The sequence below is a fragment of the Pararge aegeria genome, chromosome 1 (assembly GCF_905163445.1).
Source record: "Pararge aegeria chromosome 1, ilParAegt1.1, whole genome shotgun sequence".
Lineage (NCBI taxonomy): Eukaryota > Metazoa > Arthropoda > Insecta > Lepidoptera > Nymphalidae > Pararge > Pararge aegeria.
The window spans coordinates 11,623,230-11,645,182 of record NC_053180.1 but is presented as its reverse complement, the minus strand read 5'-3'; the positions used below and the strand labels follow the sequence as shown (position 1 = coordinate 11,645,182).

Below are 21,953 nucleotides of genomic sequence, written 5' to 3'. Positions count from 1 at the left end.
AGCAAAAAGCTACTGTGAGTTACGCGACTGTATCCTGACATAAATCGGCTACTTTAGATTTTTTGTTTCGAGAGGAAGTATTTGTTAAAGCGGGTTAAGTATTTTATGTGATTAATTTTTTTAGAACAAGATAAATGGACTGAATATTTTGTTATTAGAGAAGATTTTTCAACGACTACTTTTTACTATGCCTATATTCCTAGGTCTGTGTGTTTGACAACAGGTAAAAAGGTCCTCGACCTCAACTAATATAATTAATAGCATAAGTTAGGGTTTTTCCATCAAGAATTTCTGAATACCACTTACGAGTTAGGAAGTAATGTTGACATGCCTCTTGCTTCGCCTGTTAAGTTGTCTGTCCAGGATATGGCATCTTCATCAACATCATTACCATCACCTCAACCGCTTGACCACTCCTGGACATAGGACTTTTCCGAATCGACGGTACTGGGCCGCTTCTTTCCAGCGGCTCTCACCGACTTGTTTGTTGTCGTCTTTCCACCTGTTTTTCTGTCTATTAATGTTCCAATGCATGGTAAAGGCTCCCTCTCTCATATGAAAAAGAGATAAAGAGAAAAAGAGGGGAAACGCATTTGCATATGATATCAAACATTTGAGGATAACATGATGTGATATCAACACGCTCCAAGGTAGATTAAGAGGTTTAAATCAAAGCCTACCAATCCACTTTGAAGCAGCGCTATGAGTCTAACCTCTAAATCTCTGAAATCCTGAAAGAGAGGACGAGTGCCCAGCACTAGGGCTTTTGATTATGATAATCTGTTTAACTGATACTGATCATATTCTTAATATGATAACCACATGATGGTGAATCGTTAACCATATGCATGATATTCATCATATATCGTTTATATCGTTACTCGTTTTATTTTAAACTTTAAATGATTGCTAAACCATGATGACACTCAAACATTTTCAACAGGTTTGTTAAGTTTAAAATGTTTTACTGAAAATAAACTAAAATAATCTAGTTCATGTAATAAAGTTGAAACTACTTTTTATAAAGATAAAAGAAATTCCAGGTCAAACAGAATTTAATATAAAGCAAAGCGCATTCCGAACCACTTCCCTGTCTTGTTTTTCTTCGGAGTTGCAATAGGAGAATAATATTATGACTATTTCAACTCGGAATAAAAATCAAGATGGAACATGTTAAAGGAACAAACAATGATAAATCTGCAGAACGTACTCGTTGTATAAAACAAAGTCAGTTTCTGCGTCTGCCTTTACCCTCAATCCCTCAATCTTGATGCATTTTTCATCATCGATTAGATAATTTTTCCTAGATAAATTTAAAACAACAAAATAAATCCTACCTTTTTTTTAAAGTATATAATTAAAATATTTTGCCAAGTTTCTGGATCAAATTAACATGACTTACGTAGGCTACATTGAGTTCCTCAAAAATATTGTCAGAGCTGTACAGAGCTGTAAACATTGTTTATGAAAAATTATATACATCATCTTTATGATCAAAGGCAAAGTAACTTTAATCTTTTTTGCACGCCTCATAAGCGAAGCGTTAAGGTGGGTATTACTGTCAGTTTACGCACACCGAGTGTGATTCTCCAACCTAAAATGTCACTTTTTTATTCTTTTTTGCTTTTGTGTGTGAAGTGAATATACTATTTATATTGTACAAATGTTGAGAAAGAACACTATTTATAACACTCATGATATTTTTAAATCTCTTTTTATTATTTAAACTAATTTAAAAATTGTTTAAGAAAGTTCTGTCTTGGACGTCCGTATGTGTCTATATGTGCGGATCCCGTATCTTGTGGTCACGATAACGAGCGAAATACTTCACTTATCGAGTTAGTTTTTTTTTATAGGGTTCAGTATTTTGAGGAATAGAAGCCTATTACTATTCACAGTATAATTAGATGTAGTTTAATTATTATTCAGAAATAATCTCAATTTTATTGTAATAAATGAGATTATGAGGCGTGCTCTTTTGGATTTTCGAACTATTTTTCAATTTATACCCTTGCAAAGCCCGGGCTAGTTTTAATTGGTGGACCAAGCAGATTGCCCATTAGCCAGTGAAAAACCATCGCCTTTAAACGGAGCAACATTGCGCAGTCCGTTATTATTAACTCATATGCCCGCTATTACACTGGCACTCCCGCCCGCCAGAACGAAACACGAAACGCGGCGTGGCGGCAGAAATACGCAGAAGTACGAGCTCTGTCACAAAAAGCTTTTCTTTTCCACTACAAGCTAGCCCTTGACTGCAATCACCTGGTGGTAAGTTATGATGCAGTCTAATATGGTAGCGGGCTAACCTTTTAGGAAGTATTGTAGTCATATCCCCAATCGGTATCTATGCGTCATCGCACCGAAATACTAAATCGCTTAACGGCACGTTTTTGTCGGTAGGGTAGGGTAACTAGCCACGGCCAAAGCCATTTCAAAGCAATTTTCTGATCAGAGAAAATTTAGAAAAAATAAATTCCCAAACTGCCCCTGCGGGGAATCGCACCCGGGACCTTCTACTTAAATTCACAGCGATCACCGTTGCGCCAGGGAGGTCGGTCAAAGTAGTAGTACCACTAATAAAAGTAGTAGCATAGGTACCCAAGTGTTTTAATATTTTTTTCTTTAACTAACAAAGAATATTATGCAGTCGTTATATCCCTATTTAATTTGTTGTAGCCATTTCGAACCACTGAAACTAAGCGAATAAAGAAATATATAGTGCTAAACAAAACAATCGGATGCAATGTCAGTTTTACTTTTCCATACCAAAATTCGTTCAAAATAGTAAACGAGTGTGTAAATAACGAGATATGAAAAATAACTGAAGAATGACCGTAAATTGCCGATTAAATAAATTATACGCGAAATCTGTATTATAATCGGCATCGTTATGTCTTTAATTTTTCAGAAATTACTGGACTGCTGAGCTGCAGCTTTTTTTAAACAAAAAAACCCATGGAAGTTATAATGAAAATTAAGCTTAATTTACTATACTCCGCGAAAAACAAGAGAATCTGCGTCGTGTAATTCATAATTTACAATCTTTATACTTAACACGAAACAGATCTTCGGCAATGTACCCTCTACGCACGTTTTGCTCCGAGCATCCTCAGGACATGTTGACTTTACAATGAATAATTGTTAAGTCAACATCCTAACAATTCAGTAATTAGAGATACGAGGGATTGTTGGCCACGATGAAGCCCAGATCAACGTTAGCCAGTGTGTTTTCTTGTTAACACCATCTCACAAAGTCACTTACAACAATTTGAAGGGCAACGTCTTTATTTATTTATTTATTGATTTATTTATTTATTATTTATGTACCATAAATTGTGATTGTGAAAATAAGATACATGAAGTGTACAAAGGAAAGCTTATCTCTATAAGAGATCTCTTCCAGCTACCCCAGGATGTGAGTAAGATGATTTAATTGTGGTATAGGTCAAATAAAGGTACAATATACTTCATAACTACTAAGTATATTTAATATATCTAAATAATAACAAAATTCTACATACTAATACAATAACATTTGAATATACTATATATACAAAATACATAAAATAATATAATAAATATTTATATAATATAAATATAAATATATATCTATAATAAGTAAACAGTGATCTTACTTTATGTGAGAAAAAACCTATAGCCCAGCATTTTTAACATTTACGTTATCCCTTATAGCTTATAGTTAGCTTATGTTCATGTAACTTCGATCTTTTTTAGATATATCTCCAAGATATCATCCGGTACTTTATTGTAAAATGGTATACAATTTCCTTAAAACGAAATAATTATTTGTTCAAGTTATCGCAGTCAATTGATAAGCATTATTTTTATGAACACATTATGTATTTATATATTTTAAAATTGTATGGTCAAAGATTGTAATTATCATACCCTCTTTTTAATTTCTAAATCTCTCTTCGACTCTTTTTATAAATCGCACGACAAGCTTTCTTCTGCAGCAAGAAAATTGTATCAATATCGTCAATGCATAATAACATTTATGATAAAATGGATCAGATCATATGTATTTTACATGACGTTTTTTTCACCTAGCAAAATAAGACTATTAGATGAAATGTTGCACATTGATAAAAATGTTATTCCTATTTATGCTATTCTTCTAAAGAATAAAAATAATCAATTTTTCAGTTGTCATGGTATATGAAAACTTTACCCTACTGGAGTGTCTAGAGCCATTTGGAATCACAGAAACTTTTTAAACAAACAAACAAGTGCCACGAATGTGAATTTTACTTTTTACGCCAACGCAATTCGAGCAATAAATAAAGAGAGTAGGTGGTACTTTGAATATAAAAGCTACTCAAATAATGCAAGCTTTAGTAAACAAGTTTTTACCTTAAATTAAAGGCACACAAACTTGGTGCATAATACCAAGGGAATTGGTTAAAAGACAGACGATCCCCTATTAAGTAGAACATACCTATATACGTAATGTAATAATAGAGAAACCTGCAATAGCCAGTGAGCGTCGGGCTATGCAGTTCACATTTACGCCTAACGTTCAATCTTTTAACGCCTAGCCAAACCTAAATAGCAACATATCGGGTCAATACCCAAGTGAATTCCGATCGAGGCTTCTATCAACAAATACTTTGATTATAGTATTGAGCTGTGTTTGTAGGGGTACTAATTAAACAGCTTTACGCATTTATGGTTCGGCATTTGGAATAAGATTAATCATCATCGTTTCAACCGATTGACGTCCACTGCTGGACTACTGTCTTTCGCAGGGAGTTCCAAACAATCAACGTTCCTAGGGCGCTTGTTTTCAGCGCCTACCAGCGACGCGCTTGAGGTCGTCTGTCCACCTGTTTGGGAGTCGACCAACGCAGCGTTTACTGGAAAAAGATTATAGCTTTGAAAAAGCTTCATAATAGAGCACGCGAAGCTTTTTCTAGAATAAAAAGTACTCACCGAAATCTAAGCATTGATCCTTAACCAAGTTATCCTTAACCATATTGTTGAAGTTGCCTAAGAAACTGAAACTTTTTTAAACTCTGTTAAATAATCTAATACAGTAATAAGTAATTTTTCTGTAGAAATGTGTTCTTTTCTTCCCTGTTAGTCAGTTTCTTTGTGCAAGCATACCTAGGCCAAAATGTATGTATGCAAAAAGTGTTTAGCTAAGAAACTGTGTTAGCACGTAATAGCATACTCGATCAATAATTATTAAATAGCAACACATACGGAATGTATACACAATCCCAACCGTTATTACTATATAAGACAAACTTAAAACTCTGCTTTTTACGACACAACATAACTATATACCACGAAATGATAGTGGTACGTTTATACAGACGTACGGATATACAGTGAATCGTCCGATTCTGTATTATTTATCTCTTTACGTATTTCCACGCTAGTACGTCAAAGTCTTAAACATTAGCTGTCGCCTTAAAATAATTATTGGCATAGAACCATTGCGTATAGCAAAAGCCGGAAGCTGCGGTCGTTTCGATGACCATAACTTGTACAGTTATGCGTAAATATTGTTAGCCGGCCATTTTACATTGGCTTTCGGTTTAGCTTAAAGTAATTCTGAATTGTTTCCAAATATTCCACGCTTTATGAACTGTAAATGATTTGTAAAATGGTGACGCAAACGTTTTGAAATTATGGTTCACCGTTAACAGTTGGTTTAAGTGACATTGCGAATTTATGATGAGCATAGGGGTACCAGATTTAGTTTTCTCTTAGAGCCGAAAGCATATTGAATTTTTATTTTAAGTTCATTTTATTATTAACAAACAAATAGTTTGAGATTCTGACAAACTCACTGAAATCAGCATGTGCTTTATAACACTGATTTTTTACACTGTGTCTGCGTATAAGTATATGCTTTATAGATCCTCCATCCCCAGAATACTATCTAAGTATCTCACTACTAAGCTCAGACTTCTTCTGTCATAATAGAGAAGGAATCTTTAGCTTAGACCCTCCACGCTCGTCCAATATGGTTCAGCTGGATTGGCTTTTATAACCTTATGTTAAAAGGCAAAAAAGATCAAGGGCTTACCGTGCTTAACATGGCAAGATGGTAGAGATTACTAACTTTATAACCGAGAATTTCTCGATGGAGAATATTTTTTTAATTTTTTTCCTAACCCGAGAATCGAACACAAGGGCTCATGATCCGTAGTCGCACATGACAACTAACTCAGTTTCCATTAGAGGTAACAATATTCATATAAGAAATTAACCGGAACGATGGCATCCCGCTATCTTCCAAGCAATATCTCTACGGAAATCGATTATACGGGATATCCACCGCCGGTACCAGATCGACTGGAGAGAACTCTGACTTACATTACATATACTTACATTGCGCGTATATGTATTGCTTACAAATCGAGAATCGAACACAAGGGCTCATGATCCGTAGTCGCACATGACAACTAACTCAGTTTCCATTAGAGGTAACAATATTCATATAAGAAATTAACCGGAACGATGGCATCCCGCTATCTTCCAAGCAATATCTCTACGGAAATCGATTATACGGGATATCCACCGCCGGTACCAGATCGACTGAAGAGAACTCTGACTTACATTACATATACTTACATTGGGCGTATATGTATTGCTTACAAATATTTCTTAGATCATTCTGTCCGTATAAGGCTATTTACAAGAAAAACTTGCAAACGCTGTTAATATTAAAACACTTATAAGACAGTTTTCATAATAGTTTGTTGGGAGTCTGTAAAGTGTAAATATTATGCTAAATGAGGCGACAAAAGCCTGTGCGACACTTTGCCGCGCCATTAGGTGCTGCTATAACAACAGCGCTATCTCAGCCACGCACGCCTCACTGTTAGCCGCTCCGCTGAATGCAAGCTTGTCTCTGTACTCGTATATTGTGTACAGAAACTCATACGTATTATAAAAGTATTGACAAACTTCTGACGAGTGGAGACAGCGTACCAATAAACTATATATAAGTTTTATGTTTACGAATGTAGTTATCGCCATCACTACTCATTGTACTATGTGCGTATGTACATATGTGCGTATGTACGTTACGTATGTTATATATATAAAACGCATTAGAAGTGCCATCTATATGCCTATTTGAATAAAGAAATTTTGACTTTGACTTTGACTTTGGCAGTATAGAAAGACTTAAAGCTGGATAGCTGGATGGACTCTGGATGGAAGCTTTTGCTGATGAGAAGCAAAAGGCCGTGTATTGTAGCGCTCTCTTTCTATACAGATGGACACTCAGCTTGTCAAAATATTAAATGCTAACAAACAACCGATTTGAAATATAAATTCATGTAGGTAAATTAGTATTGTTAACATACCTATAAATTACATTCATTGTACCTATTCCATTAGAATTGATCGTTCGCAGCAAATAATTATGGGCTATGCTTTATGATAATATCACGAGCTGTAATGGATCGGAAAACTATAAATTACGCATTTAACATTAAAGGTAATTCGTTCAATAACGAAATTCTAAATTAATACTATATTTTGCTATTATGTCAGTTTAAAAAAAAGGTACCTGCTGTAACAATGAAAAAACTCATTTCAAAAGTTTAAAATTAAAGAGGAAGCTCGAGTCCGCATACAGAAGCGTGTTTTTATCATTTGATCTTAATACTATTATATGTTGTATTTCACATTACTCCTTAGTACTTAAGTCAAATGGACATTTAGTTTTTTTTTTTTTTCATGTGCTCTATCTGGTGGTTTTACCTTTTAAAGCTAATATAATGAGACAGCAAACAGACAGCCCACAAATATACAGTCTCATAAGTAAAGCATCTCATAAATAAAGCATTTTTCATTTCATTTCAGAAGTGGCAATCGCAAACGTTGAACTAGGTATCTCGATCTCTGGACGATCCCCCGCAGCGCAGTGATGAACGCTTTGGTATTTTAAAAGGGAGGTCCTGATTTCGATCCAGTTATAATTTCAGAATTTTCTCTGGACTGGAATAGTGTGCTGCCAAGAGAGTAAACGTTCTGGTAATCGCATATCCCTTTAGTCTTGTTCGCTATCATCTTGGTTGGAATCATCGGTTAGCACCAGGTGAGATTGCAGGGAATACTTTGTAGTAAATTTAAAAAAAAAAGTCGGTTAAAAAAAATACGACGATCTGTTGCATTAAAACACTTTTGCAATTATTAGTTTCGGTATTTACTTACATTAGATTGTTCAAAATCGTCTTAAAACAACGCACCAATATCGAAGAGCAGTTACTGATATCTGTAGATATAAATTTACAATATTCGCATCGAACGCAGGATGCTGTACGTATAATTGAGGACGTCCCGTCTGTCTTTCGATTTCCGATGGAACGTGTCTCGGGAAATTGCGGTTAACCCCAGTGTACGTATTACATTTACGGTATCTTGCTTCAACAAATCATAACAATGATAATACGAAGCGCTGGAAACCCTTGTAGCATCAGTTTTTAAGTATCTAAAGTTTTTTATTTAAATATTATAATAGTATCAGAAAAAATATTAAAAAATATATAAAATATGCACACGCTTCTGTGGCGCGTTTAGTGGGCGTATGCATAAGTTTAAACAATGTTTTATTACAGCGAGTTTACTGTAGAACAATCTGGTTACTGGATTGATACATTTTTACATTTAAGGTTGCTTGCAAGCATCCGGTTCCACTTTCATATCTCACAAGATAGAAAAATGAATTTTAAACTCTCAATTGTTGATGTTGGATAAGATTAACCGCAGTGTTTCTAGCTGATTCCTTCTCGGTAGAGTCTGCCTTCCAAAACGGTGCAGTAATAGAGTCATAACAAATAGACATTGCATATTTATCATATGCATTTTGAATTTTATGTTAATAAAAAGTTTTTTATAAAATTTAATTTGTTTATTTGTTACCTATGTTAAGCTCAACTTAAGCAACTATTTTAAAAGTTAAAAAAGTATCTTATGCTAACATGGAGACGGACTTTTACATTTTAGAAAAATATTCTTTGTCCTTAAGTAGTTTTCAAATGAAACTATACTTTCAGATTACCAACCAAACTGAGCTTCACCAAATTTTGCAAAAATATAGCGTATACCTTGGAAATATAATGAAGAAGATTATTTTAAGATAGCGTAAAACCAAAGTTATTACCTGGGGATAAAAAAAACAGCATTACCTCGTTACGTTATGAATCAAGAGAACGCTGCATGTTCTGTGGTGGCACCTAAATACTTTTAGATATTATTTAAGCTTCGAAAAAGGCAAAAAGTAGTAAAACATATTATTGATTTTGAAGTATGCTGCAAAACAAATAGCAGCAGGATGGGATAGAAAAATGATTGTATGTTATCTAGGTTATGTAAAAGATCTCTTCAAAGGCATTCATTTGAGGGAATATTTACATAAATCATAAAGAAAAAACACTACACAATATACAAGAACTCACACACCGTGTCAAACAATACGATAGAAACTGTATGTCGTCAATTATTACACCTGGATTTTTAGAAATCGGTAGCTTTGATATCTTGTATTTTAGATTTTATTAAGTTCACCATCATGCAATTTGCAATTTCCATCCACGCTCTGATTGCCAATCTAAATTCATTGGTTCGGTTAGTATACACATATAGTATTAAAATTATTAAGTTTTTATGACTTTGATATTAAATTTGCGGTTTTCGATACAAAATAAATAGCCCGATTTTTATCACTAATAATAATAAAAAAGCTATCTGTATAATATTGCTATATTAAGTTTGCAACGGTTCATCGCCAACTAAGCCGAATTTTCGTTGGACTTGTGTTATTGTATTTTAACATTCAAACGTACAAATGAACTTTGCAGCCTCATTATATTAATATAAATAGATTAAACTACAAAGCTATTACTACACACTAAAAGCTTTAACAATTACTCATAATTTTCACACAAATCATTTTACACTTCATAAAGCTGGCAATATTTTGGAAACAATTCAAAATTATTTCAAAGCTACGCCGAATAGCGATGCAATATAAAATGGCCGCCAAAACAATATCACAGTATAACTGCAGGAATTATGGTCATGGAAACGACCGCGGCTTCCGATATTCGAAAATGTAACACCGAATCGTAATTTTATTCATTACTAACTTTTGGTCGCATCATCGCGCACATGGTTACATTTGTTTCACCACCGGGTATCTACGTCGTGTTTCATATATTTTAAGGATTTAAGTGTATGTTTTGGTTCCTTGAAAGAAAAAAAAATTAATCGTTATATGATCACATTTACTGTTTATCTCAACAACGCGTGGAGATATTGAGTTGAAATTCAAAATCAAAGTCAAAGTCTAATAATTATTTATTCAAATAGGCACATAGATGGCACTTTTGTTGTGTTCATTACATACAAAACGTCCATAGTAGTTAGGAGTGACGGCGATTAATACCGTATACTCAAATATAAAGTCCCTTGAATCTGTGAAAAACTCAAACATCTAAGTTAACGTAAAAAAGATAAGGCAGTATATGCCGCAAAAAATGACTGAATCACATTTTATGTAACTATAAAATTATAAGCGCAGGGAAAAATCTAAGAACTATAAATTTGTGAAATAATCATAAAATTATTGTATTTATTTAAGCTACCTAGGTAAATAATTATCGATTACATACACACATACAACTATAAGCGTGGTCTTCATTTATATATATCATGATAATAATCTTTTTGTTTATAACATGTACCTACCTACAAATTTGCACGGAACCCTCCGTGCACTAGTACGACTTGCACTTGTCCGGTTTTTTATCACACTACTTGTTAGAGAATACAGCAACGGTGATATCCTAGTACTTAGGATTTCGGATTCACTTTTAGGGGGGCCGTGTTCGAATCCTAAGTCATGTGCGTTCCAACAATTAAAATAACACTTTCTTTCTTGTTGTAGGTAAATATCGTGAGGAAACCTGCATGCCTGAGAGTTATCTATAATGTTCTCAAAGGCGTGTGGACTGCACCAATCCGCACTGGCTTAGTGTGGTGTAGTACGGCCTAAAGCCTTCTCCAATCGAAGATATGCCCTTGACTGCAGTCTCACCTGATGGTTAATAGAAGCAGTCTAAAAAGTTAGCGAACTATCCTTTTAAAGGTACGGCAGTTTGATAAAACCCATACCTCTAATTTAAATCAAATTACTTTAATCTATTCTCCAGTTTAAGATGAACTGGTGGTTGAAAAACCTGCCATACCATATCATTAAAATTGAAGGTGTAACGGATAATCATCACGCAACTGATAGAGTTGTCATAAGTAAACACTAAGGATGTTTTGAATTAGTAAGTAGGGATAAATAAATATGCTTATTTTGACTTCATATTTTTACAGGGGGTTCCCTATGAAATATACTTATGCATCCTTCAATATACTTTCGTAATTCCGTTACACGTTGTATAAAAATACATTAGGCAAGTCGCTGGAAGCTGCTGGAAACAAGCGGCCCAAGAAAGTGGATTTTAGAACTCCCTACAAAAAACAAATATCCAGCAGTGGACTTCATCCGGTTGAATTGGTAAAGATAAAAAATATAAATAAAAATATAAAAAAATAAATAATAAAAAAAAAAATATAATAAAAATAAATATAATATAATAAATTATAAAATGAAAATACTTAAAACTTTAACTTGTCTGTGGTAATTGAAGTCGTTGCTTAAAAAGTACCGAATCTAACATATATTCATCAATACTGATATCCTTAATGCTTAGGACCAACGACGGCTTAATATGCCCCCCGAGACACAAAGGGTAATGAAAATGGCCAATTGTGTGCTTACTTACCCACTTTGGACTCCATTAATGCTGTAATAGTATAGACTTAGGTCAAGTTTCTCAGACATATCAATATTAGGTAATCAGATATCTTAACTGAACTATCCTATTTATCAGTATAGGCTGTACATGATATACATATCGGCGTTTCAACTTTGACGTTACAGAGGTTCTAGTCAACCGCCCGCCATACAAAAAAAACAAATAGAATATGCGTTTTATCTATTTATTCGACGATTATTATCACGTTAGTGACTCACTAGAACAAAGTTGGTTCAAAGCTCTGTCTATAAAAAAACAGGCTTATAACTAGCCAGTAGAAATTAATAGGCTTAAGATAATGAATACGATTACTGCACTTGGGAGGTAAACTTTGGAACACAATTTTCTTGCGTGCCCTTTAGTGCGGTCATTACTACTATTATCATCGTCATCCTTCTGAAATGAGAAGGGTTTCAGCCGTCGTCCACCACGCTATCCAAGTGCAGATTGGTGGACTTCTTACGCCTTTGAGAACATTATTAAGCACTCTCAGGCATGCAGGTTTGCTGACGATGTTTTCCTTAATCGTTAAAACAAGTGATATATCTTTGCTTAAAATGTACATAACATTGAAAAGTAAGAGGTGCCTGCCGGGATTCTAACTCTGCCTCCCGAAAGTAAGGCTGAAATCTTATTTCAAAAGATCGCCCTTTAAAAATATTAAATTAAAAGAACCATATTTTTGCACACAAACTAATTCAAAACATTCCAAGTGTTTTCTTATGACACGTGCACAGAACCTAGCCTACGATACGCGCAGTCAATAAAGTGACAGGGGGTACTTGATTTTACTTTTGCATGTGACGTTAGGGCTGTATCTGATTTCTTTTGGTAAAAAATATGGCAATGGTTTACTCAAAAACTAACTAGCGTTTAGGTTTCACAGATAAGTGCGCGCCACACACGGTCCTTCGCCTTTGACATCTGTTCAGGATCTGGAGATCACCGCTGAAGTGCCGTCCTGTGTCAATCAACCTGAAGCGTAGGTGTTTTTTATTACACAAGCAAACGCTCAGACTGGAAAACAGCAGCTCTGCTTGGCGTCAGTAATAAGCATGGCGCTTGTCGACCCCCGGCCGAGATCGGACACAAAATGTTCTACTACTACTACTGGATTGAAAATCATCATTCATCAGGTCATTTTAATATTTGGAATTCTATATTAGAATAATATAACTAATGGAGTTTATTTGTAATTGTCGGCTATACGAAACAGAATCAGCGTTGAATCTAATCTAGTATGCCGTTATTTCCAAATGTACATTTACATTGATTATTAATCCATTATTATGCATTAGTTTCTATATTAAACTTCCAGGCTAAATCTGCTGAACTACACTTTGTAAACCTGAGTGTATATTAAACATGGAGTCCCGCTAGAAGCATAATAAGATATTAGTCCGCGTTACCAGTAGGAGCATATTATGGAAGCACAAGACAAAAACCACTATACGTTTTGAAATTTCCTATACGCTAGTCTCGAAATAAACATAAGAGTATTTTCTACAAGCTTTGCCCTCTGTTTCAGAAATAAGGGCAAACCGACATACTAATTTTGTATATATAATATTGGAAAATTAGCAGGATAAAAAGTATCATATGTACCTACTCTAAGACTTTTTTTTAAGATTAGCCCTATTAAGGCCCGCAGGTAAAATTGATACTTTCAATTTTTTTTCTAGTTAGATCTGGTCGGGACGTACCGTGGATTGTTCCGGAACGACGAACGACACGAATCCGATTAAGGTTTCGTTAACTTCCATATCTGTGTCAGGTTAGCCTACTACTATTTTAGACTGCATCATTGCCACCTGGTTAGATTGCAGTTAAAGACTACCTAGTAGTAGAACGTAAAAAAAATAGCTTTGGGTTAGCTACTGCGTGGAAAAATGAAGGAACCTACCAACACACTGCGCAATTAAAATACAATTAGGGATTTATATACTCCTTAAAATTGAAAATTAATCCAGTTATTCAACCTGGATTGGATTTAGATAGTTAGTGGTAATAATTATTATAATAATTAATTATGCTAATAACTAACAAATTAATATACATTGAAAATAATTTGTACCCACACTAATAAATTATTACTCAAACCGTAATATGCTCTAATAACAAAATAATCTCCTGTTAATCTGGCAATGTGTTATCGTACATAATTTTAATAAACATAAACATTTCAGCATTAGGTATCTAATATAAATTACGCGTACATTGACAACGTTACTCATCATGATACTGTTTAGCATATACAGCAGGTTTTCCGCATTCAATTACAAAAACTAATAATATAAGAACATATACCCATGTATTTTAAGCACTACGAAAAACATTCTGAATAATTTAACATTTCGAATACTTCTAAAGGATAGTAATCAATTATATTAAAATGATATTATTCTGTTATAACGGAGTATTACTTAACTAGTATACTTAAACAATAACTTAAATACATTTTCGGCAAATGGCATAAATATTATTGCTGAGAATAAATCCCATTTTTCTCGTTGTCTTGTTCTTTTAAACCCAGGTTTATACTGTTATCAGTTGTATACGCTGTTGCTCAGGTATGTTCTTCAGTTATACCGTTCGTCACAGATATTTCTGTTGTTTCATTTTCATAAGTTTCGTCAAAATCTTTTGTGCCTTTGTCTGCTTTATCTTTCTCTATCACCTCCCTCATTTTCGGATCATGAACATTTAATAAATCTTTTATATTCTCTAGCATAGACTCCACTTCTTCCGCATCATACAACGTCACATTATCTGATTCAACAATTTCAGCACCAATTAATCTTTCCCTCAAGAAGTTATTACCAAAATTTTCATAAATCACTTGGTCATTTTCAATGTCTTCGCCACAACATCTGTGAAAAAATAAATGGATCACTGGGCGGCCGTACAGGCAGCTCAATACTATAATAAGAACTAAAGTGACCAACACACAAAATGTAAGAAAACGGCACCACATTATGACTTTTTGTCTCATCTTACAGCCTCTGAATACATCTTGGTATTTGTAGAATATAAGACGTCTTTAGTAAAACAAACGCGAGCTGTCTTGTGTGAAACTAATTTGTTACTAAAGCAATTGTGAGGAAAAACACTCGAGAAACCAATCAACGTTCGATGGTGACGATTGATTGTCTAGTGCCAGGATACTTGATGCAGACTTGCGACATTCTCTATGCTCTGCGCGGTAATGCTTAGACACTACAATACAATAAATTACGATAATAATGTATTATATTTACATATTTAAAAAGTGTCTATTACTCAATCATTAAAATGTTTGGCCCTCACATAAACCATTTGACCTAGATTATCTAGAAATCTATCTAGAACTTAATTTCAAATGATTTTATTCAAAGGGAAACAGAAATTTCGCAAATCTACTTTTATATTTAAAAAATTTAGTTTTTGCTGCTGCTTATATAGACATATATCTATATCGGAGGAAGGCCTCGCTTGGTCGGAAGTCTGCGATACTATTTCACAGAAGCATTGCTTATAATTTATATGCAGATTCGTTATGTACTTCACCAAAGATGTTTGTCCCCTATATTAAAGACGGGTATTGAATATTAATTTATCAAGTCGAACAGACCAGGAACGAACGTCATTGTGGAGTGCCGAGTCACGTACCGTATTGTTAACCGACTTTAGCAGTTAATGGAAGCGTTTAGTAATAAAAATCCTATAAAATTTGTCGAAGTTTTTCAATATCTGGTTTTCACAGCCTGAATTTAATGGTTTCATGCATGGGCGATATTCCTTTGTAAGCTTTATCTACTTAAGTACGTACCTATTTGAAAACCGAAGATTTTATTTAAAGTAACCGCTTAAATAGATACATAGACCATTTAGAAAAATGTAATTTCTAAATTTGCTAAATGGTAAAGGCGACGATTGTGGACATTTTTTCCAGTCCCTTAGGAACCAACTTTAGAATCCTTTCCGGGATATAAAGTATCATTTGGCCGTTTAAGCTATCTCTATTTAAAATTTCATAAAAAATCCGTGGTTATTGAACATCGATAAGTACAAACATAGAGGCTCTAATAATACTATAAATTTGGATTAGAAGCTAGTATTGTATTACCTCATTAGTTATAGACGAAGGGATATAATTCAATTTCACCTGAGTATAGGACAATGTCAATTATTAAGGCCCTGACTAGTCTCTCTAGTATCTCTTTACATCAAAACGAAATTGTACTGCCGTATTCCTTATAATTTGTATGTAGATTATTTGCGTATTCAACAAAGATATTTTCCTATTCTACGGACGAGTACTGAATATTTATAAATCGGCAGGGAACGCCCCTGTCAAAGTTCCGTATCTATTGTTTCATCCAAATCGTAAATTCCGGAAAAGAGAATTTCCGGATCTAAAGTTGAGGTTCGTGATATCATAAATTTCAGCTTGACCAAGTTTTTTAATATTGGATCTGAATGTGACATCTAATACTGAAGTCACGTTTTTGTTACAGCGATTTCTGATTTAAGCTTTTTATGAAATGAATATTTAAACAAAAGCCAATTCTTATTCTCATTCTTTTTCCTTTTTCGGACTCATAACGATCTGACACTCAGTACATAGACAACCAATTATTACTGAGAGAGAGAATCCAAAAACTAAAATAAAACGAGAAGATGATTTGGCTATTGTTTAAAGTTTCATTTCTACAACCATGTTTGAAGTTTAATTACAAATTAAACAAATCGACTAAAATCAGAAGACAATTCACACAAAAACTTACGATTGAAGAATGCAATGCATGAATTTTTAGTAAATATGTTATTAAAATTCATGACAATATTGGCCTATAATAAATACGTCGCCCCTACGTCGTATAACTTGGAAACTCGTTGAGCTAAGATTTTAACTAAAGTTAAGTTACGACGAGTTCCTCTTTTACGGATTGCGTCATTTGTGATCATCATAATCAACTCATAGCTTGCCCGATACAGGGGACGGGTCTCCTCTAGTGAGTAAGAGTGGCCGGCTTTTAAATTTCTTAAATTAAAAACGCACATAACTCCGAACAATCACACCGAAAGGGAGGCCGAAGCTTTAACCACTAGCCTAAAACCGCTTATATGATCATGTGGAAATAATAAATGAATAGCTCTCTAAATCTCTAGATGAATGGCTCCAAACTCTCCTGAAGCCTTTATGTCACGTGTAAACGCAGTGCATTAATTCCCAAAGAAAATCAATATGCATATTTACAACTTCGGCAAAGATGTCACCTACATTGAAGACAGCTATTGAATATTGATTTATCAGAAAGTACAGACAGCCAACGCGGTCAGAATCACGTAGCCATTGTTCACCGAATCGGCAAGTTCCGGACTAGGACTGAAGTCAGTAATGTAAATTTTATAAACGAATTCAACAAACTTTTTTAATATCGAATCCACGTCTCACAAACTGCTGAAATAAGATAATAAGATTCAAATAATGAATGGTAACGACAAATATTTTAAAATTTTTATGTGGTGTATGACTCATGTACTCGTATATTCAAGTTGATTTAGTCTTCGTAATCAAACTGGCAGTTATTTTTCTTTTTTTGTCCTGTTTTACTTTTAGTTTGAGCTATTTAACAACCGTTCAGTACCGGATTGTGCTATACAATTTTGCTGTGTACTTGCGTTTTTATTTATTACTAGTTGTACCCTGCCACGCTTCGCTGTGGCACATTTTTATGGAATGGTTGAGAAATGAGAAACAAAACAAAGAATACATTACATATGTCAGCGAGTGTTTTTCTCGTACTGTAGTTTCGCGGTCGCGGATGCAAAAAATAGATAAAAAGAATACTTGATGCGGATTATGCTAAAATCATGCTAAAATTGATCGTTCGATGCAGAACTTTTTGAGTTTTTGAAGCGTACACAAACCAACATAACGTTTTTATATGTATTTATTACTATAATTTATACTAAAATTTACAAAAAAATAATATTTACACCAGAAATTTATATATCCGGGTACAAAAACAATTCCTGAGTGCAGAGACCGATTAGATAGATCATCTAGTATATTATCTGAGTGTGATAATGTATAGTCGCAAGCTACAGTTGCAAGAATGTAAGTAAAGAAAATACGAAGTCAAATTTAAAACCGATTACAGACTGGCGGAAGATTGGCTATAATTAATATAATGTTAATGATGTTGAAACCGTAATAGGTCTAATCCGCATCGCCCTATATTTGTCATTACTAAAAATCCGCGACTAAGGGATGTGCGCGATCAAAGCGAAAGCAAAAGCCATTTGAACGATAAACTTGCCAAAAGAGGCGCATTCGAGAAACGTATAGGACCCGACCTAGTCTGTTGAATACCCAAATACATCTGATAGTTGAAATAGGTTTGCTATTTCAACTATCACAAACAGATTCGCTAGAAACCAATCACAGGATGCCTGAATTCTTTCCAGAATATTAATAAAACCATTCAACAGAAGGTCAGGACATTACGAGGCACTGTAGACTCGATAGACACATGTTCAACCCGATGCTACAGATCTGTGTTCTGAATATGCAGACTCTGCAATGAGGCAGCGTAGACGCTGTTGTATTTAAACTGTTCCTGCCCTCTGGACATAATAGCCTTCCGAGCAATAATACACCACATTCTGCACGGAGAAAATTTTATTCCCCGATTTTAGATACTGGCAAGAGATAAAACTTAACTGTCGACCTGCCAAAGCACTGCAACAGATAAAGTTGAAGTTTACTCCCTTTTGATATTAAAAGTACTTTATTTAGAATATCATTTCCACAAAATTAAGAACGTACAGAAACCGTGTACACGACTTATATTGAAGCATCAAAAACCACTCCTGTTAAGAATGGTTTCTCGAACAAACGGTTAGACTTCATACCATTTAGCAGATGACAGTAATTATTTTACCTCTAATGTTCTAAGCGTTCACCATAAAATGTGAAAATGGGAAAAAGTTTGTGAGCTAGCAAAATTCCGCGGGTGCAAAGTGAGAAGTGCGCGGAGCGTTTACATCGCTTTTGGACACAATGCATTCACTCTCTTATTGGCATACAATAATGGCGAATGATTCTGTATGTTTTTAATTCAATGATCATTTCCATCCATGTTCGGAGAATGGACAAACTGTGGGAGAGGATATTTCCTTTCTTCCACCCACCCTTCTAGCCATGCTGAAGTTGATAAATTTCAAAATAAAATAATTTCATTAATATTTTTGTTTTTACTATTAATTTAAAACAATAATTTAGAACAATTTAAATTTAACATCCCCTTGTGCAAGCGAGTGTAAAGTGAGATACCGTGGTACGCGGCTCATTTTATAATAAAATAATAAATATGCAGTCCACGTCCTTGCATCTACGCAGTTATTCGACCTTCACATTAGCATACAAATGAATTCCCCGGCGTTGCTCGGAGATGATTTACGGGCAATCTCAGCCATGAATTCATTAAGTTTACTGATTTTGGGTTAACTAGGCCGTCGGGAGCGGACTTTAATCAAATTTAAGACTAAGTCTACGAGATTCAGATTTGTTCATGGCAGAAAGGAAACCAACCAATTTGTGCGGATTAAATATACCCACAAATTGGTAACAAAATTAGTGAAACACAAAAAAGTCTAGGTCGAACTCCGAACTAGAAAAAAGTCAATATATTTTATAATAATCTTACCTTCTTCTTTCTTCTAATATTATAAATGTCAATGTAAGTTTGTTTGTTACGCTTTCACGCAAAAACTACTTAACCGAACCTCGTGAAACTTTGTACACATATTCTTGGAAGTGTTAGAAGTAATATAGGACACTTTGTATCCCGACATTAAGCTCGGTTGCTTTGGGAGAGGGGATGAAAGTGTTTGACGATTTTAAACCATAACTCCGACAAATTATAACCGATTTAAATAATTATTTTTGTACTATAAAGGTTTTAATATGTGTTTAATTTTGCCCAAACTTTGTGTAGATGTCTGATGAATGTGGTTGGAGATAGAGGACGGAACTCCTCAGCGGACAGCAGCAAACCCCTCATTTAAGGCTTAGCGATACTGAATACTTCAATTTTTTTAGAATTTCAACTAAAATGGATGCCACATAAAAAAAAAAAACACGCAGACGAAGTCGCGGGCATCAGCTAGTATTTTATAATAACTTTAGACAAAGAACATTAACTTTTCGTTTTTATATCTTTAGTATTCTTTTTGTTACTTTGCATTCGATTTAAGGGTCGGGCTATAAAAGTTTTCTGTTTGCAATATTCAGTATGGCTGGTACCTACTGAAAATTTCTTAACAGAGTATGGAATTTCCTTTGTTTACCCCCGTACACTTTTAGCCGTCGGTTTCGGGTATCATCATTTACATGTCCAATAGATAAAGCCCAACAACCCGCATTGGAGCAGCGTGATGGGTCTATGCTCCATTCTCGCTCATTTCAGAGGAGGTCTCCTTCCAGTGCTTAAGATATGGTGATGATGGTGATTTCCATTAACATACTTAAAGAGGAAATTCCTATTTGAAGGCTAAGATCGTGTTCATTTTCTAACATATCGTTAGATCTTTGTAGTTTACTCAACGTTTAGATTAGTATGTGTTAAGTTTGCCAATCAACTTGATCACAAACACGGCTATTTAAAGGCCGGCTTAGAAAAGTTTGCGCATAATAATATGTTTGGTGACGGCAGTTTAAAATAGGTGTAGGTGACTTAAGGAATATAATACAGAACTGGCAGAAGCGTCCATTTTTCTACTACCACCATCTTTTGAGATCCCCAACCTGTCTGCCCAGCGAGTTAATTATGGGCAAACTCTCCCATTGGCAGAATCCCCGAGTTAAGCAGTGGACTGCATTAACCTATTGCTATATAGTCAACTAATATGTAAAGATGAAGGTGCAGCGGTGATAGTCTAGTGGTTAGAACTTCGCTTACGGAGGGCTGAGGTCTTTTAGAGGTGCGTGCCGGGATTTGAATCCCGGCACTCCTCTAACTTTCCAATGTTATGTGCGTTTTAGGCAATTAATCTCTTGCTTTAAGGTGAAGGGAAACATCGTGAGGAAAATTGCATGCCTGCGAGTTCTCAATAATGTTCTCAAAGGCGTGTGAAGTTAACGGAGGCCGTAGTCCACCACGCTGGCCAAGCCGCACTTGGCCAGCGAGGTGGACTACGGCCAAGGAAACGCGTGCCCTGTAATGGACCGGTAAAGGGCTAATATGATGAATATGTAAAGTAGCATACACCTCGTTATTGACGATGATCCTTATACTATGAAAATTATCACATTGTTAGCTTTGAGGTCGATCGATACGTCTCAAGTTCTAAGTATGTAATAATATGGCATCATGCTTCCATGCACGTCGAAGTTAATTGATTACGTGAAACCCGGTCATAGAAGCCTTTGTTTATTGTTTCATTGTATAATAATCGAATCTGTATGGAACGTACTCAGTGTCCAACGTAACTTCGTAAGTATATAATAAGGAAGAATAAAAAATCGGTCTAGATAATCGGTCCAAAGCAGTAATGGATATTACCTTAGATGTGATATCTGCATATCGTCTGAGATTAATCCTTCGTGGGAATGGATATATGCTTTTATACCGAGGGTAATATAATTTTACCTAATTTCATTACATTTTAAAAATCGTGGTTTCTACACTATAGAATTAAGGACTAGAATGTTTGGAAGCAGGCCGCACTGCTCTCATCTCTCACAAGATTTTTTTAAACTGTAAACTCATGTCACTAACTCAATACAGCAATCAGCTCGGTTTCTTGTCGGCTCTTCTCAGTAGAATCTGCTTTAGTAACTAAAATTGACTGACTTGACGTTTCAAAAATACATATATAATATACAAATAAACACCCGGACAATAAAAAGCATTCATGGTAAACACACAAACATTTTCCAGTTTTGGGAATCGAACCCACAGCCTTGAATCAGAAAGCAGGTTCGCTGCCGACTGCGCCAATCGGCCGTCAATCAGTCCGCTTTAAGTTAACGAATATAGTTATCACTATCATGTCACTGCTATAGAAACAAAATGGTGGTAAGCCAATTTGGAAGCACTAAACTGA

At 34.8% G+C, this 21,953-nt stretch overlaps 1 protein-coding gene across 2 annotated transcripts; it reads right to left on the bottom strand.

The window, feature by feature from the left end:
• Positions 1 to 13,986: 13,986 nt before the first annotated feature.
• On the bottom strand, positions 13,987 to 14,943 carry LOC120624019. 2 transcript variants are annotated; one of them, XR_005658738.1, is made up of 2 exons: positions 14,808 to 14,943; positions 13,987 to 14,728 (listed from the first exon to the last, which is right to left on the bottom strand). XR_005658738.1 is itself a non-coding variant. In XM_039890329.1 (2 exons), the coding sequence occupies exons 1-2, from the start codon at positions 14,848 to 14,850 to the stop codon at positions 14,425 to 14,427; spliced, it is 351 nt and encodes a 116-aa protein (XP_039746263.1). In that variant the 5' UTR covers positions 14,851 to 14,943; the 3' UTR covers positions 13,987 to 14,424. The 2 variants fall into 2 exon arrangements, 1 of the variants encoding a protein (XP_039746263.1); XM_039890329.1 differs by having other exon boundaries at positions 14,804 to 14,943.
• Positions 14,944 to 21,953: the final 7,010 nt, after the last annotated feature.

Excerpts from the sequence above, each read along its gene's own strand:
- LOC120624019 (XM_039890329.1), bottom strand. The coding sequence starts at position 14,850 with ATGAGACAAAAAGTCATAATGTGGTGCCGTTTTCTTACATTTTGTGT. Across the intron at positions 14,729-14,803 it reads CGTTTTCTTACATTTTGTGT|ATGTTGTGGCGAAGACATTG; the intron begins GTTGGTCACTTT and ends ATTTTTTCACAG.